At 34.6% G+C, this 25,808-nt stretch overlaps 1 protein-coding gene across 4 annotated transcripts in view; it reads left to right on the top strand.

The window, feature by feature from the left end:
- The window catches only part of UGGT2 (UDP-glucose glycoprotein glucosyltransferase 2), a 105,557-nt gene that overhangs the window by 40,909 nt on the left and 38,840 nt on the right, over positions 1-25,808 (top strand). For all 4 annotated transcript variants that reach the window (XM_067293441.1, XM_067293435.1, XM_067293454.1 and 1 more), the window contains 13 exons: positions 1,069-1,188; positions 4,200-4,285; positions 9,211-9,346; positions 10,793-10,924; positions 12,160-12,324; positions 12,770-12,893; positions 12,978-13,076; positions 15,840-15,934; positions 18,604-18,810; positions 19,436-19,567; positions 21,607-21,734; positions 24,144-24,239; positions 25,676-25,778. In XM_067293441.1, coding sequence (XP_067149542.1) covers positions 1,069-1,188; positions 4,200-4,285; positions 9,211-9,346; positions 10,793-10,924; positions 12,160-12,324; positions 12,770-12,893; positions 12,978-13,076; positions 15,840-15,934; positions 18,604-18,810; positions 19,436-19,567; positions 21,607-21,734; positions 24,144-24,239; positions 25,676-25,778 — 1,623 coding nt within the window. The remainder of the gene's footprint in view (positions 1-1,068; positions 1,189-4,199; positions 4,286-9,210; positions 9,347-10,792; positions 10,925-12,159; positions 12,325-12,769; positions 12,894-12,977; positions 13,077-15,839; positions 15,935-18,603; positions 18,811-19,435; positions 19,568-21,606; positions 21,735-24,143; positions 24,240-25,675; positions 25,779-25,808) is intronic.

The raw sequence follows: 25,808 nt of genomic DNA, 5'->3' as shown, positions 1-25,808 counted from the left end.
ATTTGATTTGCTATGTATGAGAGAGTCTACCCTTTTTGGTAGTGTGTTTTCTGTTTTGCAGGAGTTTCCTTTGCAATAATAGACATAAAAGCCTGAGATATCAGTAAGCAGTGTAAAATACTTTAGAAGATGGTATCTCTTTGACATGGAGGATGTTTAAAAGAAAAGAGGAATGTATCTGTTTTTAAGAGTAGTTGCACAATTGCAGAACTATCTAAGAATTTGGCTTTATAGCAATTAATTTAGCTGCACACTATCTTTGTATTATGCAAGACTGCTAAATGTAGTTTACAAGTAAGACAGTTAATTGTAACTTAAATGTCTTGTCTCTAATTGTCCAATGATTCGACCTACTTGGGAATGGGTCCGATATGTTTGTACTGCTTCTTTTCCTCATCTTTCAAACTTTATACAGTTTCTATTACAAATGCTATATGTAAATGAAAAAGGCATAAAATATAAATTATTTTTCACCTGATAGAACCATATTTCACTCTTTTGTTTACTAACTATAGACAGGCTTGCACAGAAAAAAATATAAGAACAGTCCACAGTAATAAATGATAATATGAAGTAAAACGGAAAAAGGAATACTCATAATACTGTATTTTTATAGAGAGGCATATACAAATTGGCAGTAATTGGCCATATACTAATTATTTAGGTATTTTGATACATGTTAAGTGCACTCTGAGTGATAGATAAATATTTTATTTTTCTTACAAGATAGTTATGATATGCTACATACATATCTGATATATGTGTGATATGTTGTTATTACAACTTTTATACTGTAAAAGTAGTTGCCAGACTTGGGAAATGCTTTTATTTGCATTTCCTTTTCCATCCTAAATTAGTTTTATTATATACTGTAAATAAAAAAAAAAAAGTTCAAAAAGAAAAAAAATACTCATTTTAGAGGCTATTTTCTGTTACGCATTCAAAAAGAAGATAGATCATTTTACTCTTTTGAGGTTGTGTGCTTTAAAATAACTTTATTTATACATATATATTTTACTCATTGTTTAATGTTATGTGTTTTTTAAATGACTGGCCTTTCTGTTTTAGTGGGTTAATAATATAGAAAAAGATCACAGCTATAGCACATGGCCTGCAAGCTATCAGGAGTTGCTTAAGCCAGCATTTCCCGGAGTTATACAGCAGATTAGGCGCAATTTGTATAATTTGGTAAGTCTGGAAAACTTAATTATTTGCATAGTATATGTATTAATGTATGAACAGACAGTTTATCAAAAATGCACATGCTATATTCACTCTTAGATAGGCTAGAATTTCATGTATTATATTTGGGTCTGCTAATAGTAGTGAAATTTTTTTGGTTAGTAAGTCGTATATAATTATTAGCCTGATTTCCAGAAGTGTTGTTTCCATCTTTTAACTAATAACTGTAACAGACCTATATTTGGTAAAGTGTTTTATTTCTATAAAATGTTCCTAGTATTAATGTTAAATTTTCCATTCTATTAAAAAGAACTTCTTGGTACTTTTTTTCTAATTAGGATGAATATACATATGCTTCATTAATATATCATATTTTTCCGTATAATTGGCCATGTAACAAAAGGATAATAATAGACAAAAACAGTGGAAGCATTCAATACTACATAATCAAATTAAATACTTCAAAATGCATAAGGGTGAGAGGGCAAAAGTGAAGTTGACATGGAGACCCTGAGACTGGAAGTTCACAAACCTTTGATCATAACAGTTGAATATTCTTTATAGCAATAAGAAACTATTTTTACAGGTGCTTGATTTCTCAGGACAATTAACTCATGAACATCAAACTCAGATTTATTATTTGAGAAATTTTTTATTTTAGATGCTGCCATAAGAAGGGCTGTTTTAATTCCTTATCTCTTTCTCGGGTTTCAAGATCTGAAAGCAAGCTGTTAAGCTTCTGTATTAATACTAGTCTAATGTATTAATACTAGGCAAAATATATTTATATATATATATTGCCTAGTGTACACACACACACACACAGAGTATGTATGTATATATATTGCCGTGTGTGTATATATTTATACTTTAAATTAGCCTCTTGATTTATTGAAATCCTTGATAGAGTCACCATTATGATGTGTGAAGTAACGCTGTGAGTAACAAGAAGATGGAAATTTTGCACCAGCAGGCCACCAACTTTTAGAGGAAAGCAGGAATGTGTGGCCCATTTTAAGACTATTTTAGAACACTGCCAGTTTTATGGAAGATTCACCACCGACTTGGGTTTCCATTTCAAGGAACGAGATTGCTTTTATGCATCACTGAAGAATGCCAGTTGGAGATGTAAAATAATGAAAGGTCTGCTTTTGCTGCCCTGCCATATAGTTTAGGAGATGCAAACAATGCATAGGTTCAGCACTGAAGAGTATATAGGAAGGTCAGTTATTCCAGCCTATAGGGAAAAAAATCTTGTGAAATTCTTCTGATTTGTGGGATAACATTCTCACACTCCTTAACCTCTCTGCCAGGGAAATGGTGGAAATAAGGTTCAAAATGCAATATTGATAGAGTTTGACAGAGGAATGTGAACTCTCGTATCTCTTTGAGTAAAGGGGAAAATGAATCATGAGCTACTTCCACATGATGAATAAAGCACCACTGAGCTTATTTGCAATTTTTGATGAATGCCAGCATCCAGTCAGTGTTTATCTGGGAAAAATGTGAAATACAGTTTGTGTAAAAACTACACAGCAAGAATATTATTCTGGGGAATGGGAGGAAGCTCTGCTTGCGCGACTTTAATATTCACTCCCTTGTTCATTATAGTAATACATACTTTGACCTGTATGACAACACAAACTTTTTTTCCAGAGACATTTTCTACGTTCACTGCAGAGAATAGTGTATACTCACTGATTGGAAAAATACTAAGTATTTCATTTTCTCCTCCGCATTTACTTCATGACTTTCTGCCTTATATACTATATGATATCTAACTTGGGCTCAGGTTAGAATGACTTGTTTTGTCAGGAGCTTTTCTGTTCCTTTCCATGCTACATATAGCACACAACTAGCAATGAGGTAGTAGGTGATCATAACCATCCTTATTTTAGAGCTGGTGAACTGAGGTACAGCGAGATGAAGCTGAAAACACACACTGATTATGAATGTCTTGTAGCCTAATTTTTCCTCTGTGTGTAGCATTTGGTATCACCTAATAAGCTAAGGAAACAGCTGGTACTGATTTAATTTGAAAATTTATTTGCAAAAAGTAATCATATGAAGTTTAGTACAAAAATTTAGTGATACAAAAAGACAACAAAAGTTCAAACAATATGTAATAAAAATGTACATGTTTATAATGAAATATAAGACTGTGTAATATGGGGTGGTTTGCATTTGTATTTACAGTTAAATACTGATATTGATGTATCAAATAACTGTATTGTAAAAACCTACAACAAAAGCATTTATCCATTACTGGGAGGGGTGGGTCCAAATTTTTTAAGTTCTTCTGCTACATTTCAACTACTGCGCCATAGTCATGGTAAATTCTAAATTGATTTGCAGTGCAAAGCTGAATAAATAAAGTACTAATGTCATAATTAGATCTGCCTAAGTATAATTTACCCATGCTAACTGATCCTAGTTTTAGATTCTGTGCATGTCTGAAAGATCTGATCTTACACTTCAAGCTACAGTAAATTAAACAATGATTACAAAAATATTCAAGACAAGAAGAAAGAATTCTTTCCCAATACTCTATTTTTATTAAAGTTTTAAGTCATTAATATATTCAGTTGTGTTTATTTTAGTTTGGTTTTCATGTCAGAAGAGAGTTAGTTCCAGGAAATAATAGAAAATTAGTATTACATCCCTTTTTAATTATGTATTAATTTTATTACTAAAATAATAACATATTAGTACAAAGTTGTTCAAAAGAAAATAGTGTTATCACTGTCGGTTTAAAATTTTTTGAGCAGTTAAATCCCGTTGTTCAGCCTTTGGCCCAAATTCATGAATTCTGAAGTTGTTTTCATTTACAATCTTAATATTTTTCTATGATGAATGTTCTAGGACCTTGAAAATGGTTGGGATGCACAGCTCCTTTGGAAATTTCTGTTCTTATCTTAGATTTGAAAAAAAGTAGATAAAGTTATCATGATCTGAAAAAAGTAGAAAACAGGCATCAGGAATAAATATTGGCTGTATAATACTTTTTCTCTTATTAGGTACTTTTTATTGATCCCATCCAAGAAGATACAAATGATTATATGAAACTGACAGAATTATTCTCTCATCATAATGTACCACTTCGGTAAGGAAAAACTATAGCCTTAAATGAAAGTTGCTTTACTTTTCCTTCTTCATCCTCTGTTCTGCGAGGCAAAGATGTGAACTCAAATGGAGTTTTTGCATTTGTCCAGAGAAAACATTCTGACAAGCCACATTGATCAGCTACTTGTGTTAAGCTTACTAGAGTATTCAGTATTCTTGAGCAAATAGGTTGCAAGGGTTATTATGCCTGGGTGCGTGGGGAATGAACTGAAAACATGTTGTAAGAGATTAAGTTTCTCAAATATTCCCACTGGATGACCATGTGAAGTTACATTCTAAACAAAATATTCTGGAAGCATGCAGGTAATTAGTATAATGTAATTTGACGGTGTTTTTGATTTTAGTTCTTCAAACTAAGTTTGCTTTACAGCATTTTATTGGGCTATAAATACTTAAAGACCAAAGCATGATGAACCTCACTAGGTTCTGGATTTCTAAAAATTAGTCATCTGAGTTTGAACTAGTCATCTTAGGAGAGAAATAGGCACTTCTGAAGAAGAATCCAATCAGTCTTAGAGAGACTATTTTAAGAGAAAATGAAAGAAAATAAGGGTATTCAACCGAGATCAAAAATTAGTGAGATGAATCCCACTTTGAATATTTAAAATCTCTCCTTGAAATGCTTTTTTTTCTCCAGGGTTTTAAATTTTGAGTTTCCTTTAAAATTTTACTATTTCTGATCATAGTTTTTCTTTGTTTTTTATCATTCAATGACAGAGAAGTAATGGAGGACAAATATTACTTATGTGTGTAGTTTATCACTGTTGTTTTTGCTGGAATGTGTGGGAGACATAACTGCTTCAGTCCTTCAGGAGAGTGTGCTATAGATCCTAAGAGCAACCAGATTGGATCAGGCTAACGGTCCATTTAGGTGAATCAGTCTGCAGCAGAGGCCAAAAGGAGCTGCCTAGCTAAGAGTATAAGAACAGGGCAAGTAGGTACTTCGCCTGAGTGTTTTCCAAATCTTCGGGCATTTGGAGATCAAAGAATTCCAGACCTGGATGTGATTTCTGAGTATTTAATAACTCTCAATGGATTTGTCATCCAGGAACTTTTCTGGTTTGCCCTTGAATTTATGTAAAGTTTTAGCATCCACAGTATCCTTTGCCAAGGTTTTTCACAGTCTAGCTGTGTGTTGTATGAAGAACTTCTTCCTTTGTTTGTTCTGAGCCAGACTTTCAATGGCTTTATTTACTGCTTCCATAGTTCTTAAAATTGAAAAAGATGCTGAAGAGTCTCTCTCAAGCTCTCAATGTCAATCATTATTTTATAGAGCTCTACCATATTCTCCTGCAGTCATTTCTTTCTATAAGTTGCATATATATATATGTATGTATACATAATTATTCTTTAGCTGTTCTAAATATTCTTTCATTGTCTTTATTGTCCTTCTCTGAACTTTCTTAGTTTTTATATAACCTCTTTGAGATGAGGACACCAGAACTGTACACAGTATTCAAGATGTGGGCAAATGATGGGTCTATGCTGTTGCATAGTTTTTCATTTTATTGCCTGTTCCTACTGTACCAGATGAAACAAGACTTTAGGAAAAGATATGAGAGATTTCATTTCAATCATTCCAAACTATCTGATGTGCAGTGACTATCCAAATGAAAAGCTGACTTTTTAAATCATTGAAGTCATTAAATATTGCTTACAAATATGGAGATCTTCTGAAATGCGTACTCAGTGTTGTGGATTAGTATCTCATGTTCTTGTAGCGTCTATAATGGGGCTGTGTGCTCTGTGGAAATATTTCCAAGATGCGCAGTGGTATGTATAGTCAGCTTTTAGTCACTGTGATACTCCTTTAGATGTCACACTCAGAAAGACTGTGATTCCTCTGTTCTGGCTTATAATTCACCTCTTTTTGATAGCTGGCATCATTTTCAAGCTTTTAACTGATAGCTGCATATAGAACATTATCCTGTGCTGAGATAGTCATGAATAGGCAGCAGCTTTTTCAGCTGTATTTAATAGATGGATGTGATTGTATAAGTCAGCACGTTACTGAGTGGTTTTGCTTGCAGTTTGGCAGCCAGAGGGATCCCTGCCTGTAGATTTACTAACACGTAAATGTAGAGGAGGCTGAAGAGGAAAATGAGAACAAAGTTGGATAGCTGCTTCAGTAGGGATTTTTCATGGAACACATTTTTTTGTGCACTGCTGGTTTTGTCTTGAGAGAAGTGACAGCTAGTGATAGAGGATTTTGCTGCAGACCTAGTATGACTAGGAGTAGCTGCAGATATTCAGGATGATTCAAGGACAATTTCAGGAACTCTGCATGAAGTTGATCCCTGAGCTCTTGCAGCAGCAGCATGTTTATATAAACTCAGAGTTTCTGATTCATAAAAACATCTGTTTATGGCCATCTTTTTTCCATTCCTCTCTCTCAGGCTTAATGTTGGAGTGCAGGGGACGAGGTCTGTATTGTTAATAAAATGTGTTAATACCAAATAATGGAAGGCTTGCAAGTCGTTAGAAGGATACTGATGGCTTTACCATCACAAAATTCAGGGTGACTGGCAGAATCCACCTTCCTATTCTTTGTCCTTAATACAGACAACTGTGTTCATAAACAGGTATTTCTCTTTGTGGGAGTCTGTATATTCTAACTACAGATGTACACGTGATCTGTCACTTGAGCCTGGGAATTCTTCCTTTGAAATTTCCACAGAGGGCTCTTGCTTCTCCTCTCCTATTGCTTGTGACATGTCATGCAAGATGGAGTTTGTCTACTCTCTTTCCTTTTTCCAGTGACAGAAACTGACCTAGTGTTATTCTCGTCTGGGTGAATTTCTCAGTCCCAGAAATCCCTCAAGAGAAGGATCATTTTGTCCTTTTACTATAACAGCAACGATGCAGGGCTGACTTATGATGATCAGAAGTCCTTGCAAGCAGTGTACTAGAGACCAGAAGGATCTTTAAGTGTTCTTCTCAACAAGGAGTATAGACTCGAACATCTTCATTTTTCACTCTTATGGGTCTGTGAAGGACTGTGCTTTAATCATTGTACCACTTCAACATTTGCAGTGCTGTTTGACCAGATTGTCTCATTGCTCAAAGCTTTTGATCTCTGGAGAAACAAGTTCTTCACATCAGTATCTTGGATTTTTGAACTTTCTGGAATGTGTGCCAAACGTTTCAGTGACATCTTCATGAGTTGCATTTGCAAATAATGATGTTCAGTTCAATCCTAATGTATTATATAGACAAACAAGTGGCTGTTAGGTTTGAATTTCCGCTGATATTGTAGAAGACCAAAGCTCTGTTACAATTCATCCTTTATGGATAGTACATCCCCATCAATCCATCCAGTTTTGTTCCCCAAACAGTATCAAAATACCACCTCCACTAGGAGTTTTGTGTGTGGTTTTTTTTTTCCTCTTGAGCCTCATGTTTTAAAGGCTAATCTGTATTTCACATACTTGATGCCAGTGCTCATTCTTGATATTTTCTAAGATCCAGTTTTTGCTGGAAATTTCTCAGCTTATTAATTTCTGGCAGGTTCAGTGGCTTGACTCTTCCCATACAATGACTTTTGAAATAAACAGTGGGCTATATTAAGACTTGCTAAGAAACATTCTGATGGATGGACCAGCCCTGCAGTGGTCAGTGTGCATTATATCTGAACCCAAGTTACTTCAGTGGCAATGCTAAAAAGTGTCTTGATTTCAAATCTTAACCATGCAGCAGGCTGTCACAACTTTACCAAACATGCTCTCTAGAGCTCTGAAAGTCAACACAGTGGTTAGTAGAGGGGGTCGTCAGTCGTTCTGCAATGCATTAGACTCTTCCCCACGTGAATAGTTGGTGCACAGTAACTACACCAAATGAAGTTGTCAATAATTAAAAGGTTTATGTGGATTTACTTAAAAGAAAGGAAAGTTATTAACCAATGGTTATTATATTTTAGGTAGTTGTTTCTGTAGTTGAGAACTAATTGAAATGATGGTAGGCAGACTCAGCCATCATGTGCCGCTTGTGAATTAGGAAGAAGGAAGAGAAGAGAGTAGACAGTCTAAAATACTGTAGGAGAAAGCCATCTAATCTCAAATGAGGCACAAATATATTCATAGTTAAAATGTATATATGAGCTTCACGTCTTTAAGAATACCAGGTCCTGGTAAGTCAGCTTACCTCCCCTGTTGTGTTGCAGGACCTATTTCAGTTTGCCAGTGTGATACATTTACCAACATGAGGAATATTGGTATTGAATGCTAAAAGTTAGCATTGCTAGGATTTTCAAATACCCTGATTTATTTTCCTCCGATGCAAATGTAGAGGACTGTTATAAGTCTGTTAAAGTTGATATGACTGGAGGATGAATGGGAATGTATGGGTAGGGAAGCTCCAGAAGAGGGGGGAAAAAAAAAGGCAAGAAAGGGCTAATAAGTATGGCATTTGTTGATGACAGCTAGGTCATAAAGACTCAAGCATGTTTACATGCTCAGGACGACGAGATCAGAGAAAATAAATGACAGGCTGTGCCCAGGCTAAAACAAAGACTCAAGCCATCAAGAGATTATGCCAGGAACATAAAGAATAGGATCACAGTCTTCAGACACTCAGATACAGACGCAAAGGGCAGTGAGTAAACCCTAATAACTCACAGAGATCCTAATTACTGTCAGCTTTAAAGGGTATAAAAAAGCATATCCAAAGCCAGCGCATAGTCAGTATCCTAAGCATCATCTAGAAGATCTGATGAGGACTGGATAGCTGGCATCCCTTGTCCTCAGTGTCACCACAGGAAGTCATGACAAGCACCACCTACATAAAGGGGTCTTGATGTCTACTTGCTGGACTGATTACTTGAATGTAAACACCTTGTTCTGCTATGTGGTTAATGACTAAGTATGAAATTGGTTTTAAAATGTATGGTTTCTTTTTGTTTGTTTGTAGAATTGGATTTGTTTTCATTTTAAGTACACAAGAAGAAATTGATGGAAATGAAGATGCTGGAGTAGCGCTCTGGAGAACTTTTAACTACATTGCCGAGGAGACTGACACCTCTCAAGCCTTTACTTCTATAATTAATGTTAGTTCTTTGACAAGAAATCTCTTTTTTTTAACTTGTTACTTTTCTATATAGTTACAATTTTGCTGCTATGTATCTACATGATACATTTGCAGTTACTTTACGTGGAAACAAAGTGTTAAAAAGTATATAGCATTAATTTACTACAGAATGGTTTGCAGAAAGATTTTCCTGCTCCCCAAATCGACTTATTCATGTCTTTTTCCATGTCTGCAGGCTTTCCTCAAGAATGTAAAAAGGTAGATGCATATCTTATAGCTGTTAGTATTTTCTTGTGGAAAAATGATTCTGCATCATTTGTGTTTGTGGTGTGCCTGCCTTTGTATTCTGCATCTCTTGGAATACCAGCATTCCAGAATTGCTTTGGCAATTCTATAAGCTTTGCAAAACCTTGGTTGGTTTGTAGTGTAGGAAGTGGAACAGACTAAGATAAGTTCTTTTTGGTTGTTCTTGAGCTATTCATGGATGTAGAAAACATGGAAATATTCCAGGCTCACAAATTAAAAGGTGAGTCTGGTTTTCTGTATGAGAGAATGTGGGTTCATAGAGATGGGAATTTCAGAGACAGAGATAAGTGGAGGGAAATGAAGTAAGTGTTCTATGTGAAGACTCTGAAAGCAAAATTATATCAGCGAATATGGTATTAATAGACAACATTTTTTTCTAACTTTTGTTTTCTATTACTCTTTTCAGTGCATGGGGGAAGGTCACGAACAAATTCAGAGAGCTTAAGATAAAAAGGAATTAGAGTAATTAGGAGTACTTTGAAAGAGAAATAGAAATCCACAGTGTTAAATTCTGGTGCACCTGCAGGACTGTTACCCATAAATAGTCACAAAATACCAAACTACAGTGTGCTCTTTTGAAAATCTTAATGTGTTTGTTTATTTAGGATGTTTCATAATATAAAAGGAGGGGATAATAAATTAAAAGATGGCAAAAAATAGAACCAATAAAACAGGTCTGAGATACTTAGAGCTATAGAGAGAAATGTACTGTATTGTCTTCAATTAAAAAGCTATGGATTGAATAGTTTTATCACTTCAGATTTCTTTTGTATGTTTGAGAGATGAAAGTAATAAAATCTCATGCCATGAGATAAAGCATTGGTAAGGACTTACCTTATTGTAGGAAAAGGTACTGTTGACTTATTCAGGCTTGGTTTCATCCTATGTAGATTCAGATAACTAAGGTTAGGTAGTCTATATTAAGAGTTTAGATTCCTTCTCTGATCAGTGGAGAGAAATAACTTCTGGTAAGTTATTCAGCTCACATTAAGTGTGTTTTCTTTACCACTTTAGATTTAGGCTAAAGTTATAATGGTAGATTAATCAGAGCAGTGCTCTGATGAAAAATTATGCATGTGTATGATGGTGATAATTATTAAAACAATATTAATGTGTGGATGAAAGAGATTTATTTTTTTCTGTTATGTAATTTTTACAGATGTACCATGAAGTGAAAGATGGAAATGTTCTAACGGTAAATCATGTGAAAAATGTTCTTAGACATGAATTCCCCCACGCTGATGTTCAGAGTATATTAGGTGTTCACTCTGAATACGATGAAGGGAGGAAGGTATGTTGAGAGCAAAGTGGTAAGATATATTGCCTACTGCTTTCAGGACTGCAAGTTTTTTCTGATAAGCTTGTCAAAGGGTGTCTCTCACACCAAGAGAGACATTGTTTACCCAGGTGTTCTGGGTGAGGAACAGAAGCCTGTCATCTAGGCAAATCATTATTTCCTTTAATTGTGCTTTCTGGTTATAGTCTACTTTGGGGAAGACAGCTATGGATTTGCATTTAAAGAATGTGGAGAAGAGAAGAGAGGTTTTTTTATCTATAATTGATTATGTAGATAATTTTCTGATAAAATATATAAAAGTTCTGTTTTCCTTCATGTATCTTCAACTATGCCTATCTATAGAATGATGTATATTATGTTCCTTTGAAAGGATTTGTCTGGGCAGCCAAAAAAAAAAGGTGGTGTTTGCCTTGTACTGGTTGCTCTTCTCTGGGTCACATGGAGTCTTCTGGAGAGAAGGGCAGTTTGTATCTGCCTTGGAAAAAACTGAACACACTCAGGGGAGGAAAGCTCCCTATATATAATATTAAAGGAAGAAAAATAGATTGACACTCAACAAGAGGAAGCCCCATGTACAAGTAGGACTATAAGACTGCAATGAAGAGCAGCAAGGAGACAACATCATAGGCCAATGGAATGACAGAAAGATGGACCTTACTCAGAGATACACAGATATTGCATAGAGTTTGTAGCAATCCAGAAAGTCCAATAGAAAGAAAACAAGGAAAAATGCATAATAGGAAGGGCAGGGAATTGTTTACAATACCTCTTTATTTCTATTTGTCTTACTGAATTTCCTCTGTAACCTGTTCTGCTTCTTGCCAAATAAGCCTTGGCTTCTGAGCATAAAAGCCTTTTGAGTTTTTTGGGGGATACTGTCTTTGGGGAATCTACCTCAAACCATGAGTGTCTCAAGGTCCTTTTCCAACATTATTTGCTTAATATTTTTTGTTACAAATGTTAAGCATAATAAGAGAATACTTATCAGCAAGATGATAAAGCAAAGGTTTAAAAATCTGTATCTAGATCTATACAATTTTTTGTCATTCCATTTTAAGAAATGAGTCCAATATATCCTATCTGGTTTCTGTTCAGTCCGCTGCCCGTAAGAATGGGTGACAGTGAATAGTACTTGGAGATTAGAGTTCATTGTCTCTTGATATTAGATTTATTTCTTGTTTCAGTCTGCCACAGTCTATTTAATCCTGTGATATTTCTGATATGATCAGGCAGGAGCAACCTTTTATAAAAAGACTGGCCTGGGTCCATTGCCTCAAGCTCTGTTTAATGGCGTGCCCTTTAACAGAGAAGAGATGGATGGTACAGAGTTAGAGACAGTTATTCTCCAGAGGATTATTGATGCCACCGGGTTCTTCCAGAGGGCGGTTTTCATGGTATGTTTAACATTTCTAAGTGAATACAAGATGAAATATTTGGCAGTGGATTGTTTGAGTCATGTTTATATTCTGTATTCTTTATAATGAGATGGTTCAAAATTAATTGTATGACAACTGAAATTATATTGTTATGTTAATTTGCAGTCGTGGTTTTGAGACAGTGTATTTCGATTATGCAAGACTTAAGGTTCAGCTAAGCATATACTAATCATTTGGGATTTTTCAGCCAAAAACTGAGAGTATATTGTAGTTGTTCATTGAAAAACATGTATCTAATATTTTGAAATACTATCTGGGTGATATTTATACATTTTTCACCTGAAGTTGTTCAGAACTTGGTGTATATAGAGGCTTTAAGCTCAGTCGAAAGAGTATGTAAATACTTGGCCTTTTTTATCTTGAAACTATAGAATTACAGAATTTGTTTTTTCTCTTAATACAGGGTTTGTTGAATGATCATATAAATGCAATAGATTTCCTTATGGAACAGCAGAATGTAGTTTCCCGTATAAACCCGATCATTCTTGGAGCAGAAAGAAAATACATACATTTCAGATCCACATCTGGTAACTACCTTTCTTGAGTTGACTGTTATTATGATTTTTCCTTTCTTAATTCTTAATTAACATGTTGTGTTTTACATTTTGCAGTTCCTTTTGATGTGCAAGATTTCTCTACTTTCTCCTTTTTGGACTCACAAGACAAGAGTGCTGTAATTTCAGATGACATGAAGTATTTAACAAAAAAAGGTATATTAATTTTGTATATGAGTTGGTATTACAAATAGCTGAAATTTGCCAGTAAAATATCCTAGAATAATATTTACATAGGTATTTGGGATATGTAGCAAATATCCATATTTGTCAATGTCAGTATTTACTGAAAGTTTGTTTCAAAAATGTTACATAGATGTGATTCCTAATCTGTGTTGTTTGCACTGCCTGCAAGTATTTCAGGATTGTGAGCTTGATGAATTAGTTTGAAATTAGTAAAAAGACAGCTCACATATTTACTAAAACAATACCTATAACGACAGATTAAGTAAAACAGCAAGTAATTACGACCAGTTAACAAATTGTTTCCAACTAATAAAAAAAACCTATTTTTGTTAGTCCATTTTTCACTTCTAACAGTGTGATTCAGCTCTAGTTTGTGGACACCTCAGAGAAGTATCTGCATGTGATATAAAAGCCTAAGTTTTCATTATAAGTAGTGGACATCTAATCAATGCAGTCAGTGGGAGCTGGAAAACAATTCAAGTGGCTTACATGCAGCTGTATAGATTCTTTTGACTTTATTGATTAAGAATTTGGTTTAGTTGCCTATATAGAAGTTCCTGCAATATACAAGACTGCATGGAGTCAGCAGGTAGGACTTGGGACCTTCAAGAGGCTTGCACCATTATGGACTGATGGATAAAAAACAGGTGGCATCCTCAACAGCATCATAAATAGCACTGGACACACATGTTTAGGCAACTGAATGCTGCCCTTGACCTCTACTGATGACCTCCCACTAATGGGAGTGTAGACATTTAACTCACCTGTACTTATTTTTATACATCTCCTTTCAGGAGCCAAATCATACCTTAATATTCTAAAAATGAATAATGACAACATGAGAACCATTTCAGATATAGTAATTTTGAAATGAGATGGTTGTCATTATGTCATTTTAAAAAGCTTGGTACTGAACCATTAGGAGTTGAAAAAGTTCCAGGCATCTGAATACCTGTTTGTGTATGCACACGCATACACACATGCGCACACCCACACCTTTTTTTCCAGTTTCTGGGTGGTTTTCCTTTCCTCCTCTAAGAAGAAACGTAGCTACTTGTTAAGGGGTTGGTTGATTCTTGTTTTATAGACATGAAATAAAAAAGTTTCAGGAAGATTTTTGCAACTTCAAAAACGGACACAGTTTTTTGACTTAGTTTGACCAGTTGACCTGGTTTTACTTGAGGATATTAAAGAGGATGTATATTCAGTTTTCAAGAGACCCTTAGTTGCAGCATTATCAAGTGAAAACTTTACAGTCTTTGTAATACATATGTATATATGTATATATATACACACACACATACATACACCTATATATATATGTATAAAAACTATGCATTTCTGCAGTTTGAGGAATAATTGATTTTATTTCTTATTTGTTAGTGTTCAGTATCAGTTTGTTATTTTTCCTCTAGTTAGATTGCTCAATTTTTATATTTTGAGGGTTTTTTTTCTATAGAAAAGGGGGGAAAATTATATTCTGATGGATTAGCACTCATTTATATATTTTGTCTTGCATAAAGTCATGCTTTTTTGTACATTTAAAATATATTCGATATGAGATGTTTTTATTGCATATGCAAGTATTTCCCTGTCTAAATTAGAGGAAATTATGAGTACAACACTTGGGGACATGATACTGCACAGAATTTTGCATCAGTCTATGCCTTGTTAACATCTAGGAGTAGACAGTTAGCAACTGCTGATTTACATCAACCTATCAATGGACAGAATAATCCTGTTAGCAAAGTGCTATTCTTTCCATAATTTTTTTATGATATTAACATAGTTTTTACTTATTCCTTTATCAGAAAGAAATGCTGTATACTTACATTTCTTTAGAATAAAATTATTTGACTCTGACTCTCCTTCTAAAACCTCAGGGACATAGCAGTTAGTTATCAAATGATGACCAGGTTTTAATTTATAGGATCACTTCTGAGATTCAGATCTCTTGTGTAAAATCTATACCTGGAGGCTGTAATCCACATTTCAAGTTTCTGTCCCCAGTGTTTTTTTTCCAGACCCCTACAGACCATAATCATACCTCTTCCTAGAATCTCACCAAAACCTTCTAAACTTCCAGTCAACACATATTACCTTTCAGGAGGCATATGATAGTCCTGAGCAGATTGATATTGTTCTAGAGATAATTTTGCAGAATTTTTCACGTACCATTGCCTTTTGATAGAGAACATGAGGTTATAGACCAGTAGGAAAAAAGAAAATTTTTCTGAATATACACCTGTATTATAGTTTACCTTCTTTGGGATATATTTGGGTATATTCCTGTTTGTGTCCAGAAATGGTAAGTTTTAACCTGCTTTTCTCTCTTTGCTGTTGGAGAAAGCAAATGGCCTAGCTTCTGGATTTTTATAACTACTTAATTCTTTTTATGTCTGACTATGTGACCAGCTTCCATCAAACGTTCACTAGAATCTCTGATAAAGCTGTTCTTATTTGGAGATAGGTTATTATTTAGGGCCATCATGTTTCAGCGGAACAACAGCAGTTCAATGATTTTAGTGATTCTCTCATATTAACATGATAAAGTACCTCCTAAATTTTTTTTTCCAATTCAGACAGCAAAAGATACTGATGTGGCAAAGGTTAGTCTTGCACTTGAAGTTAGCAGTCAAACATACGCATAAACTTTAAATCTCCAACAGGATTAATTCATTGTTCATGAAAAAATTCTTTAGAATGTAATGCAGGTTTATCTCCAATTTTCAGATGAAGATATATTATATGCTGTTACTATGTGGATTATTGCTGATTTCAATAAGCCAGCAGGAAGACGACTGCTTTCTAATGCCTTGAAATACTTGGTGAGTTTCTAGCAGTTTTTATTAAAGTAATTATTTTATTATTATGTTCTAACAACACTGTGCACAGCACAACTTTTAAAATTATAATTTTAAATTAAGGTACAATGATTTTTTTTGTGGGTCAGCTTTGGACTCACTAGCAGGAGGCTGTGTGCTTTCATTGTGCTTTGTTGTACTACAACACTGACTTCATATATTCTTCCTAGCTGTTGCAAAACATTATGGCTTCTCTCTGTTTCCTTTGACCCCATGTGCCAGATGCAGCTTATGGGTCTGCAAACCATCATTTGATTCATGGTCTCCTGAAGCAGGATACAAACTATGATACTGTTAATCAAAACAGTATATTTCTTCCCAATTACAGACCTTCTCCTAGAAAGTGGCTTGGACCAGGGAAGTTAGGATAATGCCTGTTCATGTGAACCATTGTGCTGTGTTCTCCTGTATCATACGACATAGCTGTGGCCATGAAGTGACAGTTTTCCCACATACTGGATCTTGGTGTGCTTCTAAGACAGATTTAGGAGGATAATCTGCATTTATGAGCTTGCTTATTCTTCAGTATTCAGTATTCTTCAGTAGTTCTTCAGTATTGATGATAGGATTTAAAGGATACCAGTAAATGCTACCTGAATATAAATGGCAAAAAAAAAAACAACAAAAAAACACCCCACAGTTCTAGGGAGTATAGAAGAGTAATTATAGACTGATATTGGGAAAATGTCTAGCTTTACTAATCAGGAATGAAATAGGAAGCACTCTAAGAAAACTTTGAAATAGGTATGTTGCAGGTAGCTTATAATACCAAATGTGTCCTAGGAAGAGGCTTGGAAAACTGCAAAGGTGAATACTTGGTACAAGTCCCTGTTACAGAACAGTAGTTCATTTATCTGACTGCTAGATCTGTGACCCAAGCTTGATAAATAAATGCCTTCTGTAGCTTCACTTTTTTTTCCCCCTTAAGTGAGGAAAATAGGATAGAGTTCCTAACTCTAGGAGGTGAGAACTGTCTGGGCCAGTCGATGTGTCTTAATGAGGAGAATCTAGAAAAAGAATTAGAAAAGGGCTTTCTGAACAAGGTTTGTTGGATCTTCTACCAAATAGCAGTTTAACTGGTTATTTTCATTCTGAGATTTGATTTGGATAAAACTCATTTCCATAGGTACTGTTTGGTCCTGTGATTTCTAAGTTTTATGACAAAAAGACCTAGAACAGACTATTTTTTGAAGTCCATTTATTTGTGTATTGATTTTCTACTCTTTTCCAGTCCCTTTACTCTGCTGGCTCAGGGTGTGGTAGAATTCCTGATGGGTGTAGAACTGGCATAGGCAATTCTTGCACATAAGTTGCCACAGCCCCTTGAAGAAAAGCTTGTAAGAGGCTGGGAAGGGAAGTGGCCCAAGGGTACTCAATTTTAACTATTCCAGCTAATATATAATGATGTTGTTTTGAAAAGTGCTGCTAGTATATTTTAACTTAATTTGGAAAAACTATAGGTGTCTTCACTGGAAGAGACATCTAGAAGTTATCTGGTTCAGCCTCCCGCTCAGAGCAGGACTGTTGCCATCTTTAGATCAGGCCAGCTGTGGCTTTGCCTGAGTGAGTCCTGAAAACTGCCAAGGATGGGGATTGCACCCCCTTCCTGGGTAAGCTGCTACAGTGTTGCACTGCTTTCCTAGTGAAGTTTTTCCTAATGTATGCTGAGCCACAGTACATGGCCATTATGCCTTGTTATACAATTTCCTACTCCCAAGAAGAGTTTGTCATCTTTTTAACTCCCCCTTCGTTAGTTGTTGGTTGCTGTTAGGGTTGTCCTTAGCCTCCTCTTTGCCAGACTGAGCAAGCCCAGCTCCTTCAATTCCTCCTCATAGGCTCTTGCCTGTCTTGGTAGCCTTTTGCTGGAGCCTCTCCAGTGTCTCAACATCTTTACTGTGCTGGGCTGGGCCCAAAACCAGGCATAGGAGTCCAAGTGCAGCCTTGTAGGCACCAAGGAGAGAAGAACTTCTCTTGATAAGCTAGTCACGCTCCTCCCAATGTAGCCTAGTGTATGCAGCTCATCTTTTTTTGAATGAGAGCATACTTCTCAGCCACAGTTTGAAGAACAAGTTTTCAGGCTTTTTAAATAGACTTCTTAGCAAAACTTTTCTCTAGGGCTGCAGTTTAAAGTTTCTGGTTTAAGTATGTTCAATACCAGTGGTTTCATCCCTTAGTTTTTATCCTTTATTACAATAGATTCCATTTACCTTTTCTTCATTTAGTGAGGCCATTAATTTCCATGTATTTGATCCTCTCCTAGAGTAAAGATTTCTCATCAATCTCTGTAGTAAGGTTTAATTGTCATCACTGGTTAAGGAGCTTCCTGCTGATTAAGATTAAAATGATATGTGAATAAATATTCTTGTATGTATTTTATGCCATTTAAATTTTTTTTGAAAAAAAGAAAAAAACTTCAAAACCAATTTTGTAAATGAACACTTCTGTATGTCATTTATTAAAAATACACTTCTGCAGAATGCTCAGAGGTAATCATTCTATCACAAAAACATTCTGTTTAAAATATACGTTACAGAGTAGGCAACTCCTTTCCAACAGAGTTGTAATAAATATGCATACATTAGGCAACAGCAGGTGGAACTGTAAAATTGTGTATTATTCTGTATTCTTTGCAGAAAACAAGCAGACATACACGACTTGGGATTTTGAACAATCCTTCATCAAAAATAAAGGAAGATAACACAGCCATTGCAAGAGGAATTTTGACAGCTTTTTTAACCCAAAACAACAGCAGCCTGAAAAGTTTCCTAAGTAAACTCACTAAGGAAGAAACAGCAAAATCCCTTGCTACTGGAACTAAAATTGTTAAATTCCTCATCCCAGTGAGTGAACACTAAATTAGACTACTACTCACTTCATTTTTTTTTTTTCATTTTTTTATATTTTGTTGTAAGCAGATGTAGTTGAAAGTAACAGTGTTTGGCTAAATGCTATAAAATATTAAATTAGGGGACATTTTAACCCATATGCAGTTTCTGGGCCAGAGATTTGGATTTTTGACAACTTTTATGTTACAAAGAATAGAGAATTTCTTTAAAGTAAAGGAATCAAATGAACATTTAAAATGACTATTAGTTTTTACAGTAATCTAAATTTTTATACCTTTTTCCTAAAGGTGAGATTTAAGCTCAAGTTCTAACAGGCAGTGGTAGATACCCTACTGTTTTTAATGCAACTGTGTGCTGAATCTTAGAGAAAGTGTTTCAACTCAGGCTCAGCTTTACTCTCATGGTTCTTCACAGTTGCTCAAGGGTAAAAAATGCACACTAGCTAGTTGGGAGAGCGCATGGCTCCACACCAAAAGTCGTATACTTAAATGAAGCTGAAGCTGTTTTATTTAGATTTTTGATTACCACATAGCTTGAGAAAATCTTTGCTTGCTTCAGCTGCTACAAAATTTGTTTTTGCTTAATCAGTCCACCATCTCATTCTTTACATTTGCTTTAGGGAATGGATGACGATACTTTTGAGAAGAAGTACAACACTTTAGGACTGGATATAATTAAAACCCACCAGATGTTTTGCCAGGAGGTTCTTAAACTGCTTCCTGGGCAAATGGCTGTTATGAGCAATGGTAGGGTAAGTAAGGAAATAAATCATGTCTCATTCTTCATGTAGGTACTTTTTCTTTCCTGGAACTTCAGTTTCATGCTAAAGGTAATATATTATATTGATCTCTCACTTTTTCAGCATGTTAGCAGAGAACGGTGTAAATGTTTGCCACATTTTTATTTTTATGTCCTCCTAATTTGTTATTAGCTCCATTCTGTTGGAGCTACTATGTACTTCATTCCCACAGCTATTTAAGAGATAATATGAAGAAATAGATAAAATGCCCTAATTAGGTTAGTATTTGATGTATTATTAATGATATTTAAGAATAAATTTTGAACCTGAAGTTATCTATATTTTACAGAGTTGGTATAGGATAAACATGTATAATCAAAATATATTTAATATATAATGAAGAATAAATTACAATGACTAGATGTAGTGTGTTCAAGCTCTTCTCTTTCAGGTAAAAAGCAAATAGTTTATAAATATTTAATTGTTATATGATCTTAAATCTTAATATTCAAGTAAAATATGGTACTTTTGTTTTTTCAATTTCAAGTACATATTTTTTAAAACAAATAGCTTTTATTACAATACAGCTATAGCTTGAACTGATTAAAACTACAGTATAGGGTTCAGGATTTAGTAGCTGCTAATGACAGCCAATAGCTTACATTACAAAAAAAAGTTATATAAACTGCTTCTTGAATCAAGTCTTTCCTGTTTGTTGTTCCACCATTAGAAGGAAATAGGGATACTATTCTAGCATCTCATTACTGGAAACTCTCTTTAAATTGTGTTCTTAGCCATTCTTGTGTATTTTAAATGGCTTCTGAGATACCCCTGAAATACCACTAAGTAAACCACAGAAAACATTTTTGTTGATATAGCACAAAAGAATTGTGCTCATTTTTCTGTGATTTAAAAAAAAATCGTAACTAAATATGTAATTATATTTTATAAATGAATGGATATTACTGTTTTCCATGCTTAAAAAAGCTAAAAAATGTCATGTAGTAAGTTTTGAGGAAATACTTGCCCTGTAAATACTTGAATAAATTTATTCATGTGTATTCATTCATCTGAAAGTTCAGTTTCACTTTAAAAGCTGACTGCTAAAAAGGACACAGGATATGCTTTATTTATATCCCAGTTATTTCAGCATTAAAGTTTTGTATTTATTAGCAAAAAGATTTTTTTCTAATTCCCACCTCTACAAAATTAGCATGGTATTTCATAATCAAGCTATGGTTCTCTCTATCTTATGCATCAATAATAGTAATAAAAAATTGAAAGCTGAATTTAGTAAAATCACCTCATTTCTCAGAAGCAATTGATTTTTGGGAAAGAGGCAGTCAGCAACAAATTTAAATCTTGATATTCTACCTCCTGGGGGCTTAAAGGCCCTTGAAATTGCCCTGGGTCAGTTTAGCCTAGTAGACTGTGAGTAGGAAATCCACACCCACATCCTCAAAGCTATCTTCTGGGACTTTGAGGCACTTTATTTGCCTCAGATATCCAAAAAAGTGTTAGTTCTTCTGTTCCCTGTCTCTGAATATCCTGCATTCCTTCCTCTTTGCTCTCTGATGAATTCCATTCTATCCATTCTGCTCCATCTGAGAAGCTTTGAGAGGTGAAGATTGTAATCACAAGATTAAACAACTAAAGCACCTGATAGGAAGGTAGTAGTTTGTATTTCAGTTTAAAATAATGTAACTAACCAAGCTTTTTCTTAAACTTAACTTTGTTATTTCTAAATAGTGTAGTCCTTTACATAGGTATGTATAATGAAAAATACCTTGGATATTTGTGGATATTTCCATTATGACTGTTCCTTGTGACTGAGTATTCTTTGCTTGAATGAGATTTTTCTTCTAATTCAATTAGAGATACTCCCTCAGAAGAAGCTGTAAAAACCTAAGTGTTTACAAAATATGAATCCTATATAGTTACTATGTAGTTATTAATATAGCTGTGTAAAGGGCCAGGGTTTTGCGTATTTTTGCTTACAAAAAACCTATCATATTACTATGCTTAGTAATATCACTTGTTCTCTGTCTAAGATACTGGGTCCTTTAGATGAAAATGAATTCTATGCAGAAGACTTTCACTTGTTGGAAAAAAAAACATACAGTACCTCAGCAGAGAAGATTAAAACTATTGTCAAAGAGATGGGAATCAGTACTAAAAGGTAAAATGTTTGGGGGAATTGAGGCTTTATTGTCCACACCCATGAAATACTGCTTTGTTTATTGCCTGTGACTAATTAATAATCCTTTTGAATGTGGAACATGGACAAAAACTCAAAGTCATAGTACTCTTTGTGAATATGCACTCTATATGCACTTAGTTAAAGTGTTTGTTGTTTCTGTGCTATATCTGCACTATCCTCTTGCTTCTCATCTGAGTACTTCTATGGTAAACAGTCCTAATTGTCCCCTCCTTTCCTTTTTAGGATTTCCTTTATAGACTTAGCATACTTACCTACTCAAACGTGTGCCCTATTTTCTAGAAAAAAAGGCATATCTACTGAATTTTATATCCCTTTTTTTGCTTGTTCCATGATGCTATGTAACATAGATTTTCACTACCTGTATAAGCTATATATCTTGGTTTTCAACTATACGAATCATTTTCCCTGCTGCTGACACCCTGTTTAGTACCTCATTGTTCTTACAATGCAGACCAGAAAAAAAAAGCCCTGCGTTACTCAAGAGCCATGCACCCTTGATCATTGATCATGTATGTGAGGCTTAGGCGTAAAAGATCACTGCTTATCCAAGAATCATATCCTCTCCAAATTGCCTCGTAACATGTTTACAGCTCTGCTAAATTGCTCCAAATACTTCAGCTACTTTCACTGTAGTTGCAGCCAAGAGACAAGTTAATCTAACTGGAGTCAGTTCCTACTAGCTTTTGATTACTTTGTGGTGACTGGGGAAAGGAAACATTGTTGAACACTGTAATTTTTTTTTTTTTATATCCTGGTCTTGCAAAATTTGAGTTTTGATGAAGACTGTCCTGGGAGGTTGGAATGACTACCTTGGTGAACTGAGCTCTTAAACTGAATCTGCAACAAAGAGATTTTTCTCAAGAGAAATAATGTTTTCTTCAGAGATACTGGTTTTTTATTTCATTTTTTCTCAAACAAGATAGCATGTTATAGTTCACTGTAATACCTTTTTTTTTTAATTCATACTTTATAGTGTGCACTGAATGATGTATGAGCATACAGACTTTTCCCTATTTACTTTCTTTGTGACATCCTGTGCAATAAATGAAATGAGAGTTCCAAATAAAATTTTTATTAAAAAGATGGGACTAAGGACTTGAATTTTCAATTCTGTTCTGTTAGGAAACCACTATGATGAACGTTATGTTGGTATATCTTTTATTGTGTCAGGGGAAGATCTTTACTCAGATATGGCTAATGAGGCGACAAGAGGGATCCTTTGAAAGTATTTAAGAAGAATGTTATGGACCCATTAATAGATTTTTTTGGCACTGATTTTTACTTGTATGCCTTATTAGTCGTTCTTTAGTTTCAAAGAGTCTTTTAAGATGGAGCAAAAGATCACTAAAATGTATTTGTGCAAATCAGGAGCAAATCAAACAGATTTTCTCTGGAGAGAAAGGTAATGCATGAAGTTGTTATCTATACCTACAGTTCCCAATTATTCCAGTAATTAGTAAACAATAATAATAAACTTGATAAAATGCAGTGCATCTTAAAAAAACTCAGTAATATTTGAGTATTGATTTTTTAAGTAAGAAAAGTGTGTTGTCTTTGGGAATCATTAGAAAAGGAGCCTGTAGTTGCGATGGCAGATGCAGTGCTCTGACACACTGCTAGAGAACTGAAGGAGTATAAAGAGGAGTAGTAGCCAATTTCTATTCTAAGCATCCAATCTGCATACAAAAAGGGGGGCAAAATTATATTACTTTTACAAGCCAACTATGGAGAAATTTCTGCTGAGTGTTTCTGTATTTCTGAGTATCATTTCTGTTATTTGGGAGGACTAGCACAACTGAGAAAATAACTGCCAGAAAAACAAAATCAAGAAAATGTAAAAAAGAGGTAGAATTGTCAAGGAGATAAGTACTGAGGCACAAAGTATATATTAAGACTTGGTGATGCTGAAATAAAACTACCAAAGTTTCTAAGGAAATTCCAGGAAGAAATACAATAAATATAAAAGATGTGGCCAAATAAACTTTGTTCATTTTTGTCTGCTTTTACAAGTTGTCATAGAGGATTTTCTTTTCAACCAAAAAAATGCAAAAAAAGGTATAAAGAGTTATAAATATCAGAAGAATGCACCATGCAAACTGTGAGGCTGAAGGTTAATTCTGCATCTGTTAAATTTAAGAAGCATACACTTCCCAAGCTCTAAGGCACTAGTGGTTCTTGGCCATTGTTGCGCTAGAAATTTCACTCAAAGCTACAAACCCTGAGGTGATGATCTTTTTAAAGAATCCAGGTTTGGGAGGTGGGTTTTTAAATATTGCCTTATATAGACAGACATACATTAAAATATGAATGCTTCGTTCCTTTTCTAATGAAAAACATAGCAAATTATGTGTGCCTCATTTAATATAGTGGCAGTGATTTGATTATGAAAATAGATGCCCTACTGTCGTCTTTGCCTAAAACAGAGATGAGACAAGATGCTGAATTACTCAAAGAACAGCACAGGTAAGTTCTGTCTCTCATGATAATGCACATATAGTACTTTGATATTAAAATTAGAATGTACCAACTATAACTTTGTTATACTTGTCTAACAGTTTGTGGATTAGCTGTGTCACTCTTGACCACAGCTCGTGTGCTCAGCATAACCATAAAGTACAATCAGATTAGACCCTAAAATACAGCTAGATTTCTTACAAATGCAAAGTGATATAGCTCCTCAGCACCTAATTCATTAAGAACTGGGCAGACTGTCTTCAGCTGACAGATTTACAGTAGGAGAGTTGTATTAGTGGCATTAACATGCTTATGTATGTTGACTCCTAGTGTTACTAATCATAGATTTAGAAAGTCAGTATGCCACAAATGTCTTCTCTTGTTGTTATGGAATGAGACCCCAAATCCCAAGATTTACATCTGTGACTCTTAATTGGAAGACAGGCTTTGGGGGAATTCTGTCTTCTTGGTAATAGGATACTGGCTGTAGCCATTTTTAATTTAAGCTCTCCCACTTTCTGGGGCAAGGAAGGGTACATTTTTTAAAAGGACTTAGCACAGGAATCACGATCAAATTAAAAAAACAAAAACCTTGTTGCAACAGTATTTCCAATTCCTTACTTTTTTTTTATGGGCAAGGCTGCTCTAGCATGCTGTGCCAAAGTGCTGGCTCTGTCTCTAATACTTGCTGAAAAGACAAGGAGCAAAGTCAGCAGCCCCTTTTAAGTGGCTAAAACCTTTTTCAAGGCTATACTAATAACATGGAATAAGTAGTATGTTACTGCTTTATTGGAAGGCGTGTGACATCACTAATGCTAGTTATGTTTCTAGATTTTATTTTATTTTATTTTTTGTGGAAAACAAATTAAAATACTCCAGTTTGTGTATTTGCAGCACATGATTTTTTCGAAGTGAGGTTTACTACCATTTCCTTCCTGTGGATCCAGATTCATTTAAGCGGGGTGGTCTTGACTTCTTTCAACCAAGTTTATCAAGTTACTAAATTCTTTTCTGGAAGGCATAAAGCTAATTCATTGTATCAAGTTTCACTTTTCTCAGTTAACATTTTTCCCACTGTTATTTTAAAATTGTGTCATCAATGGCACTTCTAAAATATTGATACAAGTAAAAGAAACTGTAAAGGATTCTAGACACTGTTCTGTGTTTTATTTTATTGAATTAGTAATGCAGTATATATTTAACCCAGTAACCCTTATGGAGCTACGTAAATTAATGTTACATTTTAATTGCTGTTGATTTTGGTGTTTCTAGTGATATCACAGGAGGAGACAATGATAAATGTTTGAAATGAGGGAAGTGTCTTTGTGAGCAATAAAGTCTAAAGCAGCTCTGATATTACAGATTTGTGCCTAAAAATGTTTGTTATTTCCACAAATTTAATTTAGAGTTTTCATGTCACTTATTTATTAACATTTTTTTAACAGCGTAGTAAAAATAGATCCTCAACAGAATCAACCATTCTATGATGTTATTGCTATTGTTGATCCATTGACAAGAGAAGCACAGAAGATGGCTCATTTATTGATTGTAAGATGGTGGTGATTTCTTTTAATTTGC

Source organism: Apteryx mantelli, chromosome 1 (assembly GCF_036417845.1).
Source record: "Apteryx mantelli isolate bAptMan1 chromosome 1, bAptMan1.hap1, whole genome shotgun sequence".
Classification (NCBI taxonomy): domain Eukaryota; kingdom Metazoa; phylum Chordata; class Aves; order Apterygiformes; family Apterygidae; genus Apteryx; species Apteryx mantelli.
This window is presented reverse-complemented; position numbering and strand designations above follow the sequence as displayed.